This window comes from Thunnus maccoyii, chromosome 9 (assembly GCF_910596095.1).
Source record: "Thunnus maccoyii chromosome 9, fThuMac1.1, whole genome shotgun sequence".
In the NCBI taxonomy this organism is placed as follows: Eukaryota; Metazoa; Chordata; class Actinopteri; order Scombriformes; family Scombridae; genus Thunnus; species Thunnus maccoyii.
This window is the reverse complement of record NC_056541.1, coordinates 18,546,663-18,567,970: the sequence shown is the minus strand read 5'-3', so window position 1 is coordinate 18,567,970 and position 21,308 is coordinate 18,546,663. Positions and strand designations below refer to the sequence as shown.

Here is a 21,308-nt window from a genome sequence, read left to right as displayed (position 1 = left end):
AAATAGCTCAAGGACGAAGGAACATGTCATCCAGTGCAACGGTGTGGCTCACTGATGTGTTTTTAATAGTTTTTGGACAACAACGGAGATCTACAGCATGGAAGAATTAGATATATCAGGCTTTGGATACACACACAATACTTGTGAGTAGGATGAGTTTATTGTTGGTTTGGGTCTGAACATGAGGTTTGTTGACAATAAGAAAAACATAGAAAAGCGCCAGTCTTATCCTTTAAGATGTGCAAAAAAAATAATCAAAGGGTACCTGACACTGCTGCTGCATCTTCTTGGAGGGTCTTCCGACGATGTATATTTGGCAGGGAGGCAGGCCGATGGAGGTGTAGACTGAGATGTCTTTGGTTGATCCATAGCCAGCAAAAATCTTCAAGTGAGCCTGGAATCAGTCAAATGAAGGAGAGTATTGTGTTTTTCTTAACGACTAAGTTAATATTTCTCTCACAACAATACCACAACGGCATTGTTGTTTTAGTTTTCATCTCTAAAAAATTTAGTCATCCTATGAAGATTAAGGCTACACATACTGGACATGGCCTACAATAAATATAAAAACCCCCCTCACTGACCTCTGTCAAGGACTTGAGGAAGTTGGCCTTGTGTCTGAGTGGATCATGGACGAGGCCGTCACAGAAGGAGACGATGCCATGAGGGAAGTTGTGCTGAGACAACCAAGCCACTACCCGCTGCTTCTGCATGTCTGGACGTCCTGTTACATAGATGATCAAATAGCCTAAATCCTGCCAGTGCCTGCAATGAGACGAGGAGAAACAAGAGATTAGAATCAAGACACATACAGTATGTGATTTAGCAGCACAGACACAACTACTGTTTCAAGTACAAGAAAACAACACAAGAGGAGCTAGGTACCTGACAACGTCCACAGCTCCTGCCCGGACTTTAGGGTCACTACCCATGATTGACACACTGGCAGCAAATGACCCGTCGATGCTAAATACCACAAACTCTGTGCCACGTGGAATAACCGTCAGGTAGCTGTCTGCAAATGTGTGGTCACCCCTGGAGAGTCCACAGAACAAGAGAGTAAGAAAGTTGGAGAGAGATAAAGACCAAATGAGATGTTTTTTCTTGAAATTCGCCTTAAGGAAACCAAAGCACAATAAAGTAAGCTAAAAAAAACTAAAATATGCTTATAAACTTGAATTATTCAGTAAACTAACCCACACTAACACACACCTGACAACCATTTTGACTGGGTAGACTCCGATGCCCAGACGCTTGTCCTCTGGGATGATAAAAGACACGCGGCCACTACTGTTGGTTACCTCTGTGTTGAAGTAAACCCATTCCCCTGACGGAGGCTGGGTCATGATGTGCAGGTCAACCTGAACAGAATTAGAGAACAAACATTTAATATAAAAACAAGTCACACAGGCAGTATTGAGTGTGCTGTTATGATGACAAAAAAAGAGTTTACCTTTTCCCCGGCCAAAGTGACCATGTCCAGAGGGCCGTACATGAAGCGACCCATCACGACCTGCTGGCTGTCTTCTGTGAACACGGCGTCATTTACACGGTGGTTGGCAGTCACGTTCTGTCAAATAAACCAACGAATTTGTAGTCAATTTCATAAAAAACAAACAAGTAACTGATGCTTTGAGTTTCTTTTAAGCATTTTTAAATATTTGATGAGATTTGACAACAAAGACCAAGGTGCAAGGCCAGATTTGAACCCAGGATGTTGTGATTTAATGGAAAGCATCCTCACAGCCTGAGCTCCAGAGCACCCTGAAAAGCTCTGATCCCTACCCTGATCTTCACGTGAGTCCTCTTGCGAAGCCACTTCTCTCGAGGTTTGGAGGGAGTAAATTCAGACACTTCTTTCCCATCGAGCTCCAGGATGCTGGAGTTTTCGTGCCTCATGACCTACAGCAGACATTTCGATCACTCATCCTCAGTGTCAACGGATAAAGGACTGACAGTTGAGGCCGCATATAAGTGGACATTAACAGGTATGATGATGTTGACTCACCTGTCTCAGGAGAAAAGACACAACGTCAGTGGACTCCCAGTATGATGCGTGGAAGAGGTGCGGTAAAGCCACTGTGGGGAAAGCGGTCAGAGCATCGGGGCAGTAGAGGGCAAAGTCCAGTCGCTTTGTGCCCCACCAACGTGCTGCAACTGCGATGGGGATGGAGCGAATAGGGTGCACAGACGTAAGATGAAACTATAAGAGTCAGTGTAAGGTTATGTGATGCCACGCAAAGGGCGCAACACCCCTGAAGCTAAAGCAAAAAGACGATTTCAATCTTTAACCACAAACATCACCGATCCCAGCAGATCTTCAGCTATGGGAAGGAGAGGAAGGAGTTTGTAACCGTTATTAACAAGTGCTGAAACAACAGAACAGAAGGAAGAAAAAGATAGTTAGAACTGATTAAATGATTATATAAGCAACTGAGGATGTGTGTTAGTATTTGCATGAAAAAAAGATAATGGATTTGGAAAGAAGGGGCTGGATTTATTCATCATTCCTCATCAGTTGAACTTATGAATTCAATTTTGATAGAAGCAAAGGGGAGGAAAAAGAGGCTTTTTAAAAAAGACCCAACATTAAATCTTTGGATTGGGACAAAGTACAGGACAAAGGACAGAGAAGAGCTGTAGCCTCGCGCTGAAAAATACCTTGCTCTACTTCAGCCTGGGAGTCCAGCGAGACCAGATCAGATATAGCAGAGTCCAGCCCCGCTGACGGGCAGCTCTCATACTGCCCAGTGGGACTTAGACCATCACATGTTTCTGCCTCAGAGTCCAGCTCTGCCGCTACATTTGCATCGGGAAATCCTGCGGCCTGGTCAGCCCCTGCTTTCTTACGGGTTTTAGGAGGACTTTTCAGGAAGAATTTGTTTTGTGACGATAGGGCGAGTTGGGACAAAAGGCTCAACTTTTTGGATTGGTTAATTTGGCATGATTTGGCTATGGGGAGAAAACAAAAAGAGAAACAAAAACCATATGAAAAACTGATGCATGTTGGTATGTGACAGTTTAAAAAAGATCATGGAGGGATGTTGGGCTGCGTCCGCTGTCAGTAAGCTGCCTTAAACAGAAAAAAATAATTGTTATTAGAAGTTAAGTGAGAAGAGAAAAACATCCTCTGATGTTCCGGTGTCACATGAGCAGAAATCTTGCATAATTAGTTGATGTGAGTCTCCAGGGTTGTACTGTAAAACAGCAGCGTATGTGAGGTACAGATAAATGCTCTGGCAACAGAAGTGAAAAAGTGAGGAGAGGGAGGAGGAGCGGGGGGGCGGGAGGGGGGGCTTTGGAAGACAATCTCACATAAAACACAACAGAATACTGTTCATCTCAGCGAACGTTGCAATAGGAAGTGGACAATGCAGGAATGGCTGAGGGAGGCAGGTGTCTACATGCATTGCAACATCAGATAAATGCAGCACTCGTTCATTGCATTTACATTTAGACGGTGGATAAGAGTAAGACAGACAGTGAAAAGTGGCACTAAGCTCGCTCTTCTTCAGGACTCTGCTTGCTCTATTTGGGACTTTGAAATTCAGCAAGATGTGGAGAAAACACTCTCTCCTTAAAAAATGCAGGTGTTGCGTTTGCCTAAGAAAAGGTAGCAAAAAAGGAGCGGGGGTATTCATGTCTACCTGGCTGACTAGACTACTCCAGACGGAGTGCAGGGTGTGTGTATGTAGAGTCAGAGAAACGTAGTTGAGAGAGAAAAGATGAGGGAGCAGAGTGGGAAAGAGGAACAGGACAGAAAAATAGAGTAAAGTTAGTCTGAAAGAAAGAGAAAGAGAGGGAGAATAACTACTGTGGATCCAGTGTTTGTGTGAGTGCAAGGAAGAGAGAAAGAGAGACTTGTTGGTGTTGAGAACACTTACTGTTGGCTATGTTGGTGGCAGTGTAACTGTCTGCCATTCCTGAGACCTGGCTGGCAATGCTGACCTCACTGGCCCTCCGCTGGCCCCGGGAGAGGGGGCCCGTAACGGGGGATGAGGGGTACGAACTGTCCATGAAGACACCACCATGAGACTGAACAACATCCGCTATTGAGTCGAAACAAGGAGATCCCATTAGACAGAGACACAGGTAAGGGGAACTCACAGTGATGAGGGGGCGAGGGAGATGCGGGTTAGGGTGGCAGCAGAGAAATGTGACGGCAGGCAGCACAGTTTCAGAGGACACGTGAAACCACAAGGCGGCCTCATCATGGCCAAGGTCAGATTTCTGGAGCCGACCAAGTGGAAACACGGGCGTATGACTACATGAAACACTTAGTGAACGTAAAATCACAAATGTCAACATCTGTTAGTCACATCCACTTGTTACTATCTCTTATGGAGCTGATTTTTATCTAATAGCAAAGTAGTATCATGAAACAGTGCTGGAGATTTTATAAAATCAGATGACCTCTGACCATCATCACAAGGAGGAACAGCAGGGTACAGTAGTATATTCAGGATGTATAGATAGAGCTCCAAGTACAGTACAATACACTGCGCAAACACAACATCACAAGCACCACAATGTTCACATCTCTTTGAAACTCACACAGTAGTAGAAATGCCCTCTGATGACATCGATAATCTTTCTAGCCCTTGTCAGACACTATGGAAGTGATGCAGACACACTGAAACCCCGCTTAAAAACCACAGCACAAACACAAATGCTTGCGTCCTCCAAACACTGGACGTGATGTGAATATGTGACGGCAACAACAAAACACCATGAGAAATGTGTATCAGATTTTCCAAAGTATTTCCATGGCTTGTTGTAGCTATTACTACTGTTATTATTTCTATTTCTGACCAGAAGTTAAGAGGCTACAAATTCAATAAATTTCGACAAAATTAAAAAAAAAAAAGAAAACAACTTACACAAAGTTATTTAGACAAAATGCTACAACAGCGATGGAAATACTCAGAGAGGACACATGGTAGATACAAATCTGATCATCCCGGACGTGACAGCGAGAAGGACGGAACAAACAAGACAACAGAAACACACTGAACGGGGATCAGGACAGATGCAGGTGAATGGGAGAGGCTACACACACTCCATAGTGGCGGGTGTGGCTTTGAGGGAGCCCTCCTGCCAGTTTAGCACAGGCACAGGGATGCAGGTCTCACTGATGGTCTCCTGACAGCGAAGAGACAGGGGAGGCCCACTGTCAAGTAGCAGCTGAGCGTTGCTCTGGACTGTCTCCACTACAGAGGGAGGTGGAGGAGGAGGGGGGTGGGGGGGTTTTGGAGGTAGAAAGCCAGGTATGCAGATATGGGGACGGGAGGCCGAGAGAGGAAGAAGGAAAGAGGACAAGGAAGACACAAAAACATATGAAGCAAGAACAACTGAACATGAGACAAGAAAGCAGAGTCAAGCCCTTAGTCAAGCCCATTTTGTTTGAACTGCAACTGTTTGTAAGTCATATCCTGTCATACCACACTGTTATAAGATTTCAATGCCCTGAAGTCCGCTTGTCATAAAATCTCTGGTACTTTCTTAACTCAACAATTATGTTAAATTTATCTTGGTACTGAAAACTTGCTAATTAGTTACACAAGGCAGACCTGAGGGTATTCAGTGCCAGTCATTTGATGAAAGCTATCACTTTTAGGACAAAATTCATAAATAAAATCCTCAGTCTGCAGTCATTAAGGCACAACTTCATACTTATTCACCCCCATGTACCCTTTGAATAAGCCCTGGTTCCTGGTAGTGTCCTTACTAATTTTCTGTGTCCTTTTTCTTGGTAAATCCTCATGATGAAATGTGTGAAAAGGGCAGGCTGAGGCTCTAAGGGTTACTCCACTATAATGACCAGTCCAAACAGAAACCACCAGCAGGACTATGACCACATTCAGATGAGTAAACTGCTTCACAAAAGAAGTTGAAGCACAAACAGTAGAAAAATGTTTCATTTTTCTCTCAGGCAATGTTTACTCTGTGAAGCAACTTTCGGTGTGCTACGAAGGTATCTTTAAGGCATGTGTGGTCTATGGCATGCATCCATGGAAAAGCAGGACAGTTGGTTACCATCAGACCTGACAGCGTCTGCGGTGTCAACTGATGTTATCTTTAGTTTCAAAGAAAAATCAAAACAATCCAGGAAATTCATTCCTGTCTGTGCATGTGAACCCAAGTCAGAACTACAGAAATGTTTCTACATTGCAATTCACAATTAGATATTTACTGAATTTATTTTTTCTCTCTACATTATTGGTGTGGGGGCCTCACCCAGTAGAGCTGAGTTTCCATCTCCCAGAGGAAAGCGTTGGTAACGGGGCACGTTGAAGGGAGGCAAGAGGTGAAATTTCCTCTCCAGGAGAGGCTCCAGGCGGGAGGCGGAGGGATCGGCTGGGTGGAACAGGTTATAGACCTGCTGACAGGCGGGCCGCAGCTGAGCCACTAGGGGGAGAAATTGAACCAAAGACATGAGAGAGAAGAAGGGAGGATCCAATGGACCTTTTCCTTGGATGGAAAAACTACAGAGTGCATCTCCACCTGAGGCAAAGCTTTGCACTTTTGCTCTTTTTATACAATATTGCATAATGCATCATACTTAGGGCTGGGTATTGGTCCTTGATACCTTTAAGGTATCGACCGAAATAACCCAGTACCGAGTAGTATTAAAACTTCTCCAGTCAAACGATACCTCCATTTGATCCTTTTTGTACCCAGATCTAGAAAAAAATGACTATTTGTATGGTTTTGCTCACAGCCAATCACAACAAGCATTCTTTGATTTAATGTGACGTGCGATATGCTCACTACCGCAGCAGTTACAACCCACACAGTCTGTGGTGATAATACTACATTGTACAGTTTTGTACAGTTATTTAATAAATATTTAAATAATTGTATTCGTGTAAAAATCATTTGGATGGGGAGGAGTGGAGGCATTTTACACAACTGAATGCTTCCATTAGCATGATGGGTATCGAATGAAATAAAAAAAAAAGGTATTGAATGAAATACTCTATTGGTATCAGTATTGTAATTTTTGAAAGGATACCCAGCCCTAATCATGTACAACATAAACGATGTTTGCCATCATTGACTAGATTACAACAAGTATTATATTACTTTCTACAAAGTAGCTTACCATCCAGCATAGGAATGACAGTCTTTCTCAAGGCGAGCACCAAGCCCAGCGGAGAGCCGAACAGGAAAAAGTCAGACACCTCAAAGTCAAACTTCCCCAGGGAGCATCCATCCAGCATAGTGCTGCTGCTCGACCTGCGTGAGGCTGCGTCGTTCCTCAAGACACTGGAGTGTAAGCTGGAAGGACGACACAAAGTCATTTCCTCATGCAGAACTAAAACTAATTCATACTCTGAGAGGACATGAAACAAAGACTGAGTAGTTTTTATCTTCGTGTTGAGGGTTTTTGTTATTTCTATAAATCATTTTGAACAAAACACACCTGGACAGGAAAGCCTGGTGTTGTTTTATGGTGTCCAGTTCATAGGTTGAGGAGTCACTTCTCTTGCGTGGCAGTTGTCTCTTGGTGTCGTCACCCACGCTGGCACGAGGGATGTCGATGTTACTGCGACTGAGATGGCGGCTGCCCTCCAGGGTCGGGGAGGCTGATCCGTGCCCGCTATTGACAATGATGCCTGGAGAGAGGAGGTCCTGGTCCTGCAGGGGCAATCCGGGAACATGTGTTATGAAAACTTAAGGCAATTAAGAAAGAGTCCATATACTGTATGACTTTTTACAACTTTTAATGAAGGAGAGAAAAAAGGCTTAAATTGCAGAAATTCGATTGTAATCAGCAATTTTGGAAGTTTTGGTGGCAAATTATATTAAAAGCTGAAACTTAAGAGTTCATTACTTTACAATATATAAATCAATATTTAATAAACTCTTTTATGTTTTCACTATATTGCATATTTTGTCTCTTACCTGAACACTGACAATACTGCCCCTTCTGCTGCTGTTTTGGCTTTCGTTGACTGTCTGATTGCTGCTGCACAGTGCATCAAACCCTAATATTCCTCCGACACAGTCCCCGATGAGGCAAACCTGTAGATGTCAAGGATGTGAAATAAAGTTAATTCAATGATATATAACTCGATTTTGAAAATAAAATGTTTTTATTATTTCATATTATTGTTTGAAACATTTATGCTATCATATGGAAAATAAACTAGTAAGTTGTTTTAAATAGTGACTTTGAAAACCATTATCAGATTACATCATTGTATGAGCCATAATTATCTTATAAAAAGCAGGTTTTGCAGTCCTTGAGAGCTATTATAAAACGACATATCACAAGAACAAAGCATGACACCTAAAAACCAGTATTGGTATCCAAGAATACAATACTGGTAACTTCAGAGTGTAGTAACCAACCTGGCCAGAGAAAGCAGCACCATCCAGAGACTTAATGAAGTCGGTGTACACCTGGTTTGCTCTGACAATGACGGTCGCCACAGCCTCCTGGTATTGTGGAGCAGAAGTGGCCAGTAGGGGCAGAGCTGCTAGGGGGATGTGGTCCTGACTGCTGGACAGACAGCTCTCGTCGTAGCTGTATGGGCTCAGGCTGCCGCAAAAGACACAAATGAACTACATTAAACTGCGAAATATAAAAAAAAGATCAAGACAGTCCACAGAGGAGTTTGAAGAAATAAACACTGGGAGAAAGGACAACGGTCATGAGCTGCACCTGGATCTTTTCCATCATAAGCAAACACCTAATAACAAGGACTTTCAATCATTAACTGCAATACTAGCAACATGTACAAAAACTGTCTGTGTGTGTATATCCTCTTACTTGGACACCAGGGAGAAGGCCTCGGCACAGATGGCAGGGCAGGGTACCAAGCGGATGGCGATGCGGCCCAGCGCAGCGGGGTAGTGAACACGCATGACTGTGTCAAAAACCGTACTGATCGTGTTGACGTCGGCCTGCTTGCTGTTCTGGTCCCCTCCGCCTGTGTCCAGGATGTTCCCTCCGTGCAGGACTAAGATCAACACATGGATCTTGGACGGCTGCAGACACTGCTGGGACGAGCTCTCCTGAGACCAGAAAATTTAGATGGTGTTTAATAAATACAACATTTACTGGAGGAAACGTCCTCTTTATTAGTAGAGGACAATGTGCTTACTGAGGGAAAAAATACAAATAAACAATAATTCTTTTTCCATCGGGCATCGTTACTTGTGTCAGATTCTGTGATCTGTGTCCATCTCTTCAAAAACGGACCACACAACAAACACACTTCTTTTCACAGCCAGAGACAGGCAGAGAACCACGAAGGGAAACACCTGGATAACTGTTCAACTAACGGCAAACAACAACAACAACGCTTCCTGAGCACAAGTCACATTGAAGGCAAACTATGCAGGATTTGTTGGTTGGTGAGAGAGAGCAGCCGTGGTCGAGCGAGCTAGAGAGTGAATGAAGAGAGAGAGTGCCGCTGGAAAGAACAAAGCAGAGAAATAAAACTTTATTTTCTGATTGTTTCAGAGTGGTTACGTTCTAAAGCTCTTTATACATCCAGGATACAGAGACATAGAGCAGAGTGGAGCAGAGGAGAGAGACGGAAACAGTGATGTAACCTGGTTGCTATACTATGAGTCCCAACGTCATATCTGAGCACTGTTATTGGCTGGAGGCTACACACCCACTGCCCAAAGGCTGACGCCCAGAAACATCCTGTACACAGTAAAATAATAAGAAAATACAGGCAGAGGGCAGGATCTCTGCACCTAAATACACTGCCACATACGAGATTGATTGATTATAGGAAAAATCCTGCATAGTATGCCTTTAAATAGAACAAGATGATGTGCAGTTTTGTCGAATAAGTTTGGTCCAAAACTTCACATTTTTGAAAAAAAGCACTCGACGCCACAGCTACAAATACACAGGAGTTGAACAGAGGGTGGTGAGGTTGAGGAGTACACATGGATTCAGGTTTGGGCAACGGCAGGAAAAAGGGCAGGAGCAGTAAGTTCTGGGGTCTCTGTGGAGTTACTATAACCCACTGTGAACTAGGGCCAAAATGTTTACTTACTGACTGGTGCCTTGTTACCATGATGGTGGGAATGGGAGAGCTATCTGCTTGGCCGCTAACACAGCCACGCATCTGAACACAAGAGGACAGAGAGGCTCAGGGACAAAAAGCCCTTCTCCAAACCTCTGAGTTTGTTTTTCATTTTTAAAAGTTAAATTAAAGACCCCCTTCACAAATGTTGTAAGACATAAAAAAATAATTTGCTTCGAATAATAATTTGTTTCTTTGTCCAATGTTTTTTTTCCACAAAAAGTTAAATTACCTCATTAAAAATCCTTAAAAAATACATCTCCTCCTTCTCGCTCATTAAAAAATCCAGAATTTGTGAATATGCAAATATTGTTCATTTCAAAAGTTGAACTGCTGGACACAAGATGACTCCTACTTCACTGAGAAGTCAATTCTCAGTATTTGTGCACTGGAGGCTTCAAGTTACCACATCACACTTGTGTAAGTTGCATACTGGCTCCAAACTAGTTATGATGTCACACATCATGCTCATAGGTACGCACATTAAACTGAATTTTTTGTCGAGCTCAGAGAAACTTTCCACTTTCAGCAGATGAATGTGAAAACAGTCTTCTAGTGTGAAACTCTGCACATACATCATTCTGCACAGTGAAACTCAAACATCCAATTAAAGAGGAAAACAGGTCCTTTCTTTAGATGGTTCTTCTGATATATTTATTTCAGTAGGAGTGTGTTTTGTGGAAACACACTTGTTGTAAGAAACACGTACCTCATCTAGTCTTTCTTCACTGGTTGCTCTCTCATAATCCACCGTCATTTCCTTGAACAGCTCACCTGCAAACACAAAGGAACACATTGGCCCCAGGGATCAATGTTAACATCAAATATTACAGCGGTGTGACTGTTCATGGCGGACTGCTCATGGTCTTTGTCATACCAGGAGTTTCATCTGTGTCTGCAGCTTCAATCTTGTCCATGAGGTCGTTGGAGTTCCACTTGGTGATTTCCTTTGGAAAGACCTCCTCGCTGTCTGACAGATCCTCTGCAGGGGCAACACAAGACAAATCAACTCAAGTGTATGTCATTCAAGGTTTACAAATGTCTTATTATGTCATGAACATAACCAATTTACAGTAAAAAAAAATAGGGTCATATAGCTCAGTTACATATTAATACAGTACATTCAGACCCCTTCACTTATTTCACATTTTGTTATGTTGCAGCCTTATGCTAAAAATGTTTAAATTCTTTTTTTTTTCCTGATCAATCTACACTCAATACCCCATAATTACAAAGTGAAAACAGGATTTCAGAATTTGGTAAATTTATTAAAAAGGAAAAACTGAAATATCACATTGACATAAGTATTCAGATCCTTTACTCAGTATTTAGTTGAAGCACCTTAGGGCTCTGGCTGGGGCACTTAAAAACATTCACAGAGTTGTTCCTAAGCCACTCTTGTGTTGTTTTGGCTGTGTGCTTTGGGTCATTGTCCTATTTGAAGGTGAACCTTTGGCCCAGTCTGACATCCTGAGCACTCTGGACCTGGATCCCTTCAGCTTTCCCTCAACCCTGACCAGTCTCTCAGTCCCTGCCGCTGAAAAACACCCCCACAGCACGACTTTGCCACCACCATGCCTCACTGTTGGGACTGGTATTAGAATTGAGGCCAAACAGTTCAATCTTGGTTTCAGCAGACCAGATAATCTTGTTTCTCACAGTCTGAGAATCATTAAGTTGCTTTTTTTTTGCAAACTTCAAGTGGGCTTTCCTGTGTCTTTCGCTAAGGAGAGGCTTCCGTCTGGCCACTCTGACATAAAGCCCAGATCGGTGGAGTGTTACAGTGATGGCTGTACTTTTGGAGGTTTTCTCTCATTTCCACACAGGGTCTGTGTAGCTCAGCCAGAGTGACACCTCTCTTACCAAAGCCCTTCTCCCCTGATTGCTCAGTTATATGCACTGTCAGCTGTGAGACCTTATATAGACAGGTGTGTTCCTTTCCAAATCTTGTCCAATCAATTGTATTTACCGCAGGTGGACTCTGATCAAGGTGTAGAAACATCTCAAAGATGATGATCAAGATGATCAAGGCATCTAAGCTAAATTTCAAGTGTTATAGCAAATGGTTGAATACTTATGTCAGTGTGATATTTCAGTTTTTCCTTGTTAATAAATATAAATTTCTGAAATTCTGTTTTCACTTTGTCATTATGGGGTATTGAGTGTAGACTGATGAGGGGAAAAAATGAATTTAAACGATTTCAGCATCAGGCTGCAACGTAAAATGTGAAAAAGTGAAGGGGTCTGAATACTTTCTGAATACACTGTAACTGGAAGTTATCAGCTTAAAGGATCCTTGTTAAGCATATAACATTGTTAAATGACTGAATATGTATTGTTCTGTAATAGAGGTGTCACAAGCTCCACCTCATGCTTATCTATAGTTTATATTTTATTTTGCACTCTCAGATGGCATGTACAAATGTACAAAACGGACTTCCAAAAAAGGAAACAAATCTATTTACTGCACCGTAATCCACTAATAAGTTTTAAATTAGTGTCTTTTGAATTTATCTAAATGTCAGACAGACTGTGTTCATTAATCTATGATTTAAAAATTAAGCTCTAAAGATTTATAAGATAATATTTTTTATCCAATAATCTCTCTCCTAGGACATCGCCAGAATCTTAATTTCTAAAAAAAAAAACTGGCAGCCACCTCATGTTCTCTTAAGTTTGCAAATGTCATGTGCATATGCAAATATAATTCCATTAATTCCTGTAATACTAAGAATAAATAACACAACTGTTGTGTCATTTTATTTCTCAGGGACTTGCTTTGCAAATAAACGCTGCCAGGTGGTTGCAGCCAGTGTCTCAGGAACACAAAACACCAGAGTGTGACTGTTTTGAACATCTAAAGAAAAGGATTTGATCATAAACTTGTTGAATTTCTAAGGATACATGATGTGTCCTGCAAACAGTTCAACATCAAGCGACTTTGTCCTTTAAGTTTTATTGCTTTTTCAATTATTTTCTCAGTTGCTTCAGTTTCTTTTATTTAGAAAACATGTACAACAATCCAGAATTAAACTGGGTAAAATTAAGCAAAGGTGTCTTTTGATCATCAATAGCCTTTATCTAATTCAAGTCAGTAAATAACATTTTATTCCAGCTCCATTTGCAAGTTAATTTATCTAACGGTAGCAGATGCATTAGTTTTATTGTCCATTTTGAAAAATAACTACTAGCTTAAGACAAGTTAAGTGTACCATCACTTGTAGATTCAAACATCTGATTAATTAACCTTATTAAACCAGACACACTTCATGTGTTTTATACGATTTCTATTCCTAAAGTTTTTCTTTGTTCATCTGCACTAAAAACATAATTAACTGCCACACAGAACAAGGTGGACTAACGTTAAAAAAATCAACTTAGACATGCTTCTCAAGCGTATTCGATGATCACTGCAAGTGAACCATAACCATAAACAAACTATTCAGACGGAAATCTAATATCACAGGCAATCTGAGCCAAGTGCGTCTGTTTCCATATTTAATTTGTGTACTGCCACCATGTGATGCATCTAGCAACCAAATACTGTACCTAAGTTCATTTTGATACACCAGCTTCATTTATTTACCATAATTTGATATCTCCGCAGTGTAGGGAAAACATCTGTGAATCATAAATAACTGAGATGGATGCTGGAACAGCACAGCAGTAAGCACTGTATAAGCCATCACGGACAGAAGGTTACATAGACTAATTTAAATGATGTGACAGTGTAGTGATGAGTTTAATCAGTTTATCAAATAAAATGTAATGTGCTTTCACTTCATGCACCCAACACAGAATAATTAATCCATACAAACATGAATACTGCAATACGCAATCAATTATCAGATGCCAACAAAATTCGGTCTAATTATAGCGTTCCGGGTTCCTCACAATGTCTCGAGCAGAGATTTATTGAACTTGAAACAGGTGAAAACAAACGAGTGCCATTAAATGAGTATCAATTTAAAGAAAAGGCAGCAACATGCATAATTTTATTCTTGTTTTCTTGTCATCATGACTGAACGTTATGAAACAATCTCACCACACAAACACTGGTGAATTATTTGGGGGGGGGTTCATTTATTGCTTGGGTGTATCATGAATTGTAAAGGACTGTGTGCGTGTGTGTGTGTGTATGTGTATGTGTGTAAATGATGATACAGGAACATGAGAGCTGGAGTGTGTTGGTGAGTTAGGGACTGGTGGGCAGGGACGATTGTCATTTGTGAACTGTGACGTCAGGATGAGCCACCAGGCCCGAGTCCTCGGTCAAACGCATCCGGCAGTGAGTGGGGGTGTTGCACCACACCCACCTATTTCAACTGCAGCCCCAAAGCATGCTGGGTATCTGGGAAGCTTAAGAACTGATCTGTGGTTAAAGAGATGCATGCAGAGTCAGGGGAAAGGGGAGAAGGCAGGTTCTTGGAAAAATGAACACAATAAACGCATTTATTGATCTAACTACAGAGTACATTTTAAAATTTAATCTGTGTTTACCATGAGCATCAAAGAACTCCTCGTCCGAGCTGTCCTCCGAGTCTCGTGCTATGCTCTGCATCCTCCACTCCGAGATGCTGTGACGTGATGGGCTCACTGAAAGACCGCACATGGAACAAAACATTCACTGTTATTTTGGGACATGTGTTTCAGCCTCTCTCTTTCCCTTTTATCACACACATACACACACACACACACACACACAATCTCTACGACAAAAAAATATTGCACAATCTCCCCCGGCCCACACACACACACACACACAGTGTTATATAAACATGCAACAGTCTCTGTGGTGCATTACTTCATCACAGATGGACTGCTTCGTGGTCAGGGGGGGGGGTATGTGAAAAGTGAGGCCCAATGTAACACAGACATTGCTACAAGTACACCAACAACCACATGCCAGCTGAGGAAAAAATGGCGATACTAAAAGCAGGCCTTGTCTATCACGTGTCCTCAGTCTATGCCTCATATATCATTAGTGTGGAGGAAGAGGAGGGGGCAGGCTGGTGAGGGGGGGGGCACAGCTGTAGCTGTCAGCACACAGAAGGAAACAGAAGTGGTGGAGGGGAGGGTCACTGCGAAGAGCATCAGCCTCCTCTGGTCTGTGATGTCAGCACAGCTGCTAAAAATAGCCTAAGAGGAACCACGGGGGGGGCGGGGGGGAGTTACAGGGGTGAAACAAGGCACGCTGGACGAAAGTCAGGGTCCAGGTGGCAGCTACAGTGAGCGCTGCCTTGAGGTAGGGGTGACACTGGAGATGGGTGTGTCAGAATATGCGATGTTGTGATGTCAAAGCTGCAACTAAAAATAACCCAGGTGAGATCCAGCGAGTTGAAGGGGTGAAGCGAGGTAAGCTGTATAGTACAGCAAATGTGGAGGAGTGAGTAAACATAGCTGAATTCAGTAAAAACATTCCAATTAACATCAGGCACCAGACAGAAAAGCAAAGCGTGGTGGAAAAGCAGTCTGCATACTAAAAGCTGCTCCCGAGGTGTTTGACTTTATTAACACCAATTCAACAATTTGAGCTCAGAGCTCTTCAGTAGACGCTGATTCATTCAGCTTGGGAGCAACTTTCAGTGTGTACGCTGAACTATGAAAAAAATACAAGGCCAACTCTGTTGTGTAGAAAATGCTGTCAAATTTTGGTGAAAAGACAACTGATGGGACATACTGAGCATACAGATAGACTGCAGAATGGATTATGCTGCAGGACGTTTTGACATTTCTTTTCCTTACTGTGACACTTATTACCTTTGAAATCCATTATAGCTCACATGAATTCAGCTTTTTTTTGCATAGACTTAAACTACAAATGTTAAACAACCTTATAGGTCAATAGGGGATGTGTTTGATACTGAAAACATACTAGATTTAGGTTATTCACTTGCTATGAAAAAAAAGGAAACTGCTACATTGACTTTATACAAGTTTGACCTTGTTGAAATCTTCACATACTAGTTTCTACTGTGAACAGGTGTCAAATATCACAACTGGCTGTGGAGCAGTTTGACTTTGTTATTAGTATACCGCAATCTTTGAGGTCAAAAGGAGTGTGATGTTGTGTAAAGGGAGCAGTATGGAGGCTGAAAAACAGTACAGGGATGAAACGCAGCTTCATACACAGAGGTGACACAGACAAACAGGTCAAGATAGCTCCTCACCTCCTCTCTTGGATGAGCGAGAGGACCGGGATGATGTGGACCACTGCTTGGTGAGTACGCCTCGTGGCTGGAGAGTCTCTCCTCCTGAGCTGACAACCACCTCCTCGGCTTCGATGGAGCTGATCACCTCTTTAGCCTCCTGGTCTTTGTCTGGAGACGGGGCACCTCCGTTGGCCTCAGTGGCTTCCTCCGCCTGGCTGAACTGGGCCATCTTCCTGGCCAGGGCCAACTGGGTTTCCAGTTCCAGCTGCCTGATGTCCTCCATGGTCAGACCGTACCACTCATCCTGCCAGCACCAGGCCTGCCGGTGGGCGCGCACCATCACCTTCCTCAGTCCTGGAGAGAGACGATGGAAAATATTACACACCCACCACTGAAAGTCATGAGGTTTCTACCACTTAGATGTAAACTAAATAACACTTGTCTCAAATTAACATGACAAGCAACCATCTGTGACCGCGTACGCACCAACGTCATGGATGAAGCGTTCAATCTTTGACTGCATGCCCCAGTAGCGGAACTCCACCTTGCACAGTTTGTAGGCACACATGATGGGGGTCTTCCCAGGGTTATTGTTGTACTCTTCTATCCAGTCATCCTGCAGAGGACCCCTCTGAGTCTTGACTGACTTGTAGAGCCGCGTGTCCTCCTCTGATTTGTACTCATGGGGGGGAATAGGATCTGTCACTATGTCGATTGGGTCTGCCAAAGAAAATTCAAATTCAGAAACAAATGACTAATGGAGCTGGGTGTTTTGATTTCATTACACAGATGATGAAACGACTGGTTTCAGTGTCTTTACTATCATGTGTACATAAGCGGGTGGGGTAGTAGAACTGGTATGAATGTGTGTTTAGAGACTTGAGAGGATTTTTGTCAGGCTGACAAACAAATACAAGAATAAGTAATTGATTGAAATGATTACAATCAAAAGGGTCTTAAAACCATGCATGTCTGAGCAGCTTCATATTCAATGTGTAAACATGCTACCAAGAACAGAAAAAAACACATGCAGTACCGCCAAATTGCCACAAGTGGGCCTCACCAGCTGCTCACAAGAGGAGAGTTAACAAGAGACCATCAGACTACACCTACATATACTAGTTTAAATAACTATCACAAGTAAAGGTCATAACTTGCTGTTTCCGTAGATAATGACCCGCAGTCTCATGTACAATGAGCTTCCTCTATAGTGGAAAGTTGAGGTAGACTGATAGACATGAATAAATATTTCAATATCAAATGGTTCTGGATTGAATCCCAATGTTCTCACCGATAGTCCTCTGCCTCTTCTCTGCTGCAGACATGTTGAAGACATCTGCCTGGTTGCCTGTGTCGGGTTTGTAGTAAGTCTCAATGTCAATGGAGAACTTCTCAACAAAGGGACAGGTGTATCTGAAGGACAAGAGGCAACAGCATTAAATAAAACCACAGCCCTTAGTGTCCTAACAGTGCATGACTGTATTATGGGGTTGACTGCCTTCATTCAGAGTCTTTATTTTTCAATTGAATGGCTCACGATCAGAACTATTATATTAAGAGCGACAACACCCTCTCACTGCTGTGGAGAGATGATGTGTGAGCCATGCCCATCTGTTGCATCTGAGGCGTCTGCAGCAAAGCTGTCACTGGTTGAATAGATGTGTCAACAGGCACTTGCAGTCTATCAATATCCTGACAGTATAGTCAAGGGCACATCTCTTTTCAGCACCTTCACGTCTCTGTTCTTGTCAGGACCCACACAGACAAACAATCTGACACCTTGAGAATGAGGGGCCATCAACATCTAACAGCCTAGGAGCGCTGCTGGCCAGAAGCCGATCTGATGGTCTGACTGGGAATATTCTGACAACTGCTCTGAGGTCTTTACTTTCTTTTGGCTTTTAGTGAGGGACAGCAGCTAAAACAGGACTTTGAACCAGGAATATTTTTATATGTATTCCACTTAATAAGCAGGGTTTTAATTATAATTTGTCTTCTGAACAAGTGGGAGTTGATTTTTTGTCTTTAAATTTGATTATGTCCATGGCAGCTGCATCTTCTGAGAAAATAATTTCTACATAGCAACGTAACAGAAACCCTAAAATAAATGCACAAAGATTGTGATACAATGAATGAATGTTTCTTCAGTGATAAACTCAAGTGGTCCACTTCACTTTGCATCCTCTACATAAAGCCTGCACCCACCAGAGACACAATTGCACACAGCATTCTCTATTATCAAAATAACAAATTTAAAGGTTTGTGCAGCCTTGGCAGAGTTTAATGTACTGGCACTGCTGCTCTGAGGGAGTGTGGAGGTGGCCTTCCTGCAGGAGCAAACCTCACCTGGTGCGGGTGTAAGGGTAGGCGTTCCAGGACTCCTCTTCAACCCTCAGCGCCGCTTTGGGCAAGATGGAGCGGAACCAGCTGGGAATGTGCATGCCAATGTGGTAGACCTTGTGGGTGTACTGGCCCGTCCCACCCGGTCCATCTGTGTAGGGCTTATTTTCTAAGATCTCCACCCCGCTACCTTCGCCACAGCTCTCTTCTCGGCTCTTTTTCTGTAAGAAGCAGAATAAAATCAAGTTGAAATGTGTTGGCGAGGTGCTCGTGTTTGTGTTACAGTGTCTGAGAAGGGAAAGTGTGTTAACTTTGACAATAAGAATACACATTTTCCCTCAATCTGAAACAGATATGTTTAGGATTGGAACAGAAACAAATAAATTAAAGGACATAGTTGATGAGAATTGGATGCTGGTACAGTCAGTAGACCGAAACACAACATGACACACATAACAAAAACAACTTCTTGAAAGCCTGTCTGCTCTGAATTGCAAATGAGGAGGCCCAAAAACCAGCTCCTGGAGCCACACCTTTCCCATATTTACATTCCACAGAGGAAAAAAAGCTGGGTGGAGCCTGCAGATTGAGTAAAGCAGTGAAATCATTGAAACAAGACAACCAAAGAGTGGAGCATAGTCCAAGTGCTGATGATATCAAAAGCACAAAGAGCAAAGAGTAAGAACCATAAAACGTCAGAGATTACTGATGCATCATCTTTTCTGTTTCTCTTATCAGCTAGTGTCCAACCTTGCCCTGTACAGCTCAAAGTGTGTTTTAAACACGGAGCCACCGCAGTATTTAGCGCAGCGCTGGGATAATAGTGGGACAGATTTCTCCAGTCAGTCCAGTGGGGAGAGGCGATGCGGGTGAGGCAGTGAATCAGTGGAGTAGGCAGGAGGAAGCCATGAGGCGTCCAGCGCACCAGACCTCATTACCTCTGACAGGTCATTCATTAGCCACCCGCTCTGCTCTCAACAGCCCAGACACAGCTCAAAAGACACAGCACAGACGCCACGGCACCGTCAAACTGGCTGTACACGAGACAGGGGCTCAATAATGGAACATATTTGACATAAATGTCAAGTTTACAGCGTACTGTACACATACAAACAGCAATATGCAACAAAAATTATTCCACGCTGATGAAAATCTTTAAGCAAGGCATTTAAAGGGGCAGTCCACCCCAAAACACCATAAAACATATGTTTCCCTTACAGAAAGCACTATACTACTTAAGATACTTCCAGTGTGATTATAAATGATACAGTTAGTTTTTTAATTTAGCTGATAAACAAAGTGAATGTGAGCACCACTTTTGCATACAGCTGCCAGCTTCAAACCTTTGCAAATGATGACAAAATAATCTTGATGGATAGTCAGCAGCCATGGTAAAGAGAATAAGTGAGAATAAGTTTCATTGTGTTTTATGATGTACTGTCTCCTTTCATAAGGTTGCTGACAGGTGACTGTAGTTTGTCAAATGCAGTGTCCCTTCTTCTCCGCCTGGGGCGACGGGTGATTCTATCCAGTTCACCGGGAGAAAGATTACAAAACACTGGCCAGAGCTCTGTCGTTCCCTTAGGGAAAAAGGGGAAGTAAGGAAGTAGATAACGCTGAATATATCGTCCATTCTTAATCAGAACAGTGTACTTTGTACATCTGTGCTCACATATTAACTGTTCTCAAAGAGGAACCAAAAATAAGAAACTGTTCCTGAGAGAATCAGGAGGAATAAGCAGGATCAACTGTGTCAGGTGCTTTCAAATCTACACTGTTCTACACTAAAATCTTTTTTGGCTCAGAACATAAAGACAAAGTGCCCGCTGTGTTGAGAGTTCACATAACACTCTCTTTCTCTCTTGCCCACCTTTATTTAAACCAGCAAATCCTTATAAGATAAAAGCTATCACCATGAAAGGCTGCTCTATGATGTTCAGATCCGACTGCTCCGACAGGATGCGAGTCACATCCTGGTTTTTTTTCCTCTTGCCATCAAGTTAGCGAGGTGTGTTTCCTGTTTGGCATGCTGCTTTTCACTTCTCTCCACAGACACAGTTGCTTAGTCAGAACATGATGGATGTGTGCGAGTGAATGAGACACAGTGAGATCCTCTCATGTTTAATTTCTCGCACATTCCGCGTTTGCCTCGTACATTACTGCAAACCTCTATGCGGTGATAAGGAATTGACAATTAGCTATCGAATAAGAGGGCCGGCGTCGTAAAGGCAAAGGAGTGAGAGGAGAGATGGGGTGGGGCATCGCCTGCTGAGGTGCGGATATGGTCAGGCTGTCCTAAGACCCTGACTTCATCTCTGAGGCTTACTGGGGATGGATCGCAGGCAGGTAGGCCTACATGCTGCAGTTACCCTGGTAACATACAGCGATGAAGCGAGGGTATCCACAGACACCAGCAAAAAATCGTTGTTCCCTCTCTGTTCAAAATACAGCTCTCTCTTTCTCTCTCTCTTTTACTTCCACCCCCTCTCATTTCTTCCCCTCCCTCTTTCGCAGCCTCTCTTTTTGTCATCCATTTCCTCTTTTTATTCACTCCCTCGCTTGAACAAAACCTGACCACCGGCACGCTGCTGATGTCATGGTTGCCATAGTGACAGAAGCCTCACAGCAACGAGGCTGTGCAGAGAGGGTGAGGTCAGGGGAAAAGGTAACTATGGGCCACTAATGTAAGAATTCCTCCTCCTTTGCTTTGTCTATATGCTTGACAAGGCACATATGAACTGCTTGTTGCAAGACGTGTCAT

General features: G+C 42.9%; 1 protein-coding gene across 4 annotated transcripts in view; it reads right to left on the bottom strand.

The window, feature by feature from the left end:
- The window catches only part of LOC121903229 (membrane-associated phosphatidylinositol transfer protein 2-like), a 46,006-nt gene that overhangs the window by 3,798 nt on the left and 20,900 nt on the right, over positions 1–21,308 (bottom strand). The window contains exons 3-25 of one of the 4 annotated variants that reach the window (XM_042420064.1): positions 18,554–18,768; positions 17,499–17,620; positions 16,694–16,927; positions 16,226–16,561; positions 14,556–14,651; positions 10,933–11,037; positions 10,765–10,829; positions 8,780–9,024; positions 8,359–8,548; positions 7,909–8,028; positions 7,427–7,641; positions 7,106–7,281; positions 6,238–6,408; positions 5,058–5,210; positions 3,885–4,049; positions 2,662–2,952; positions 2,009–2,157; positions 1,786–1,902; positions 1,454–1,570; positions 1,213–1,361; positions 886–1,035; positions 585–765; positions 266–394 (exon numbers count right to left, since the gene is read on the bottom strand). In XM_042420064.1, the coding sequence (XP_042275998.1) occupies positions 266–394; positions 585–765; positions 886–1,035; positions 1,213–1,361; positions 1,454–1,570; positions 1,786–1,902; positions 2,009–2,157; positions 2,662–2,952; positions 3,885–4,049; positions 5,058–5,210; positions 6,238–6,408; positions 7,106–7,281; positions 7,427–7,641; positions 7,909–8,028; positions 8,359–8,548; positions 8,780–9,024; positions 10,765–10,829; positions 10,933–11,037; positions 14,556–14,651; positions 16,226–16,561; positions 16,694–16,927; positions 17,499–17,620; positions 18,554–18,768 (3,891 nt within the window). Of the gene's footprint in view, positions 1–265; positions 395–584; positions 766–885; positions 1,036–1,212; positions 1,362–1,453; positions 1,571–1,785; positions 1,903–2,008; positions 2,158–2,661; positions 2,953–3,884; positions 4,050–5,057; positions 5,211–6,237; positions 6,409–7,105; positions 7,282–7,426; positions 7,642–7,908; positions 8,029–8,358; positions 8,549–8,779; positions 9,025–10,764; positions 10,830–10,932; positions 11,038–14,371; positions 14,418–14,555; positions 14,652–16,225; positions 16,562–16,693; positions 16,928–17,498; positions 17,621–18,553; positions 18,769–21,308 lie in introns of those variants that run through there. The other 3 variants (XM_042420060.1, XM_042420061.1, XM_042420062.1) reach the window with 3 other exon arrangements.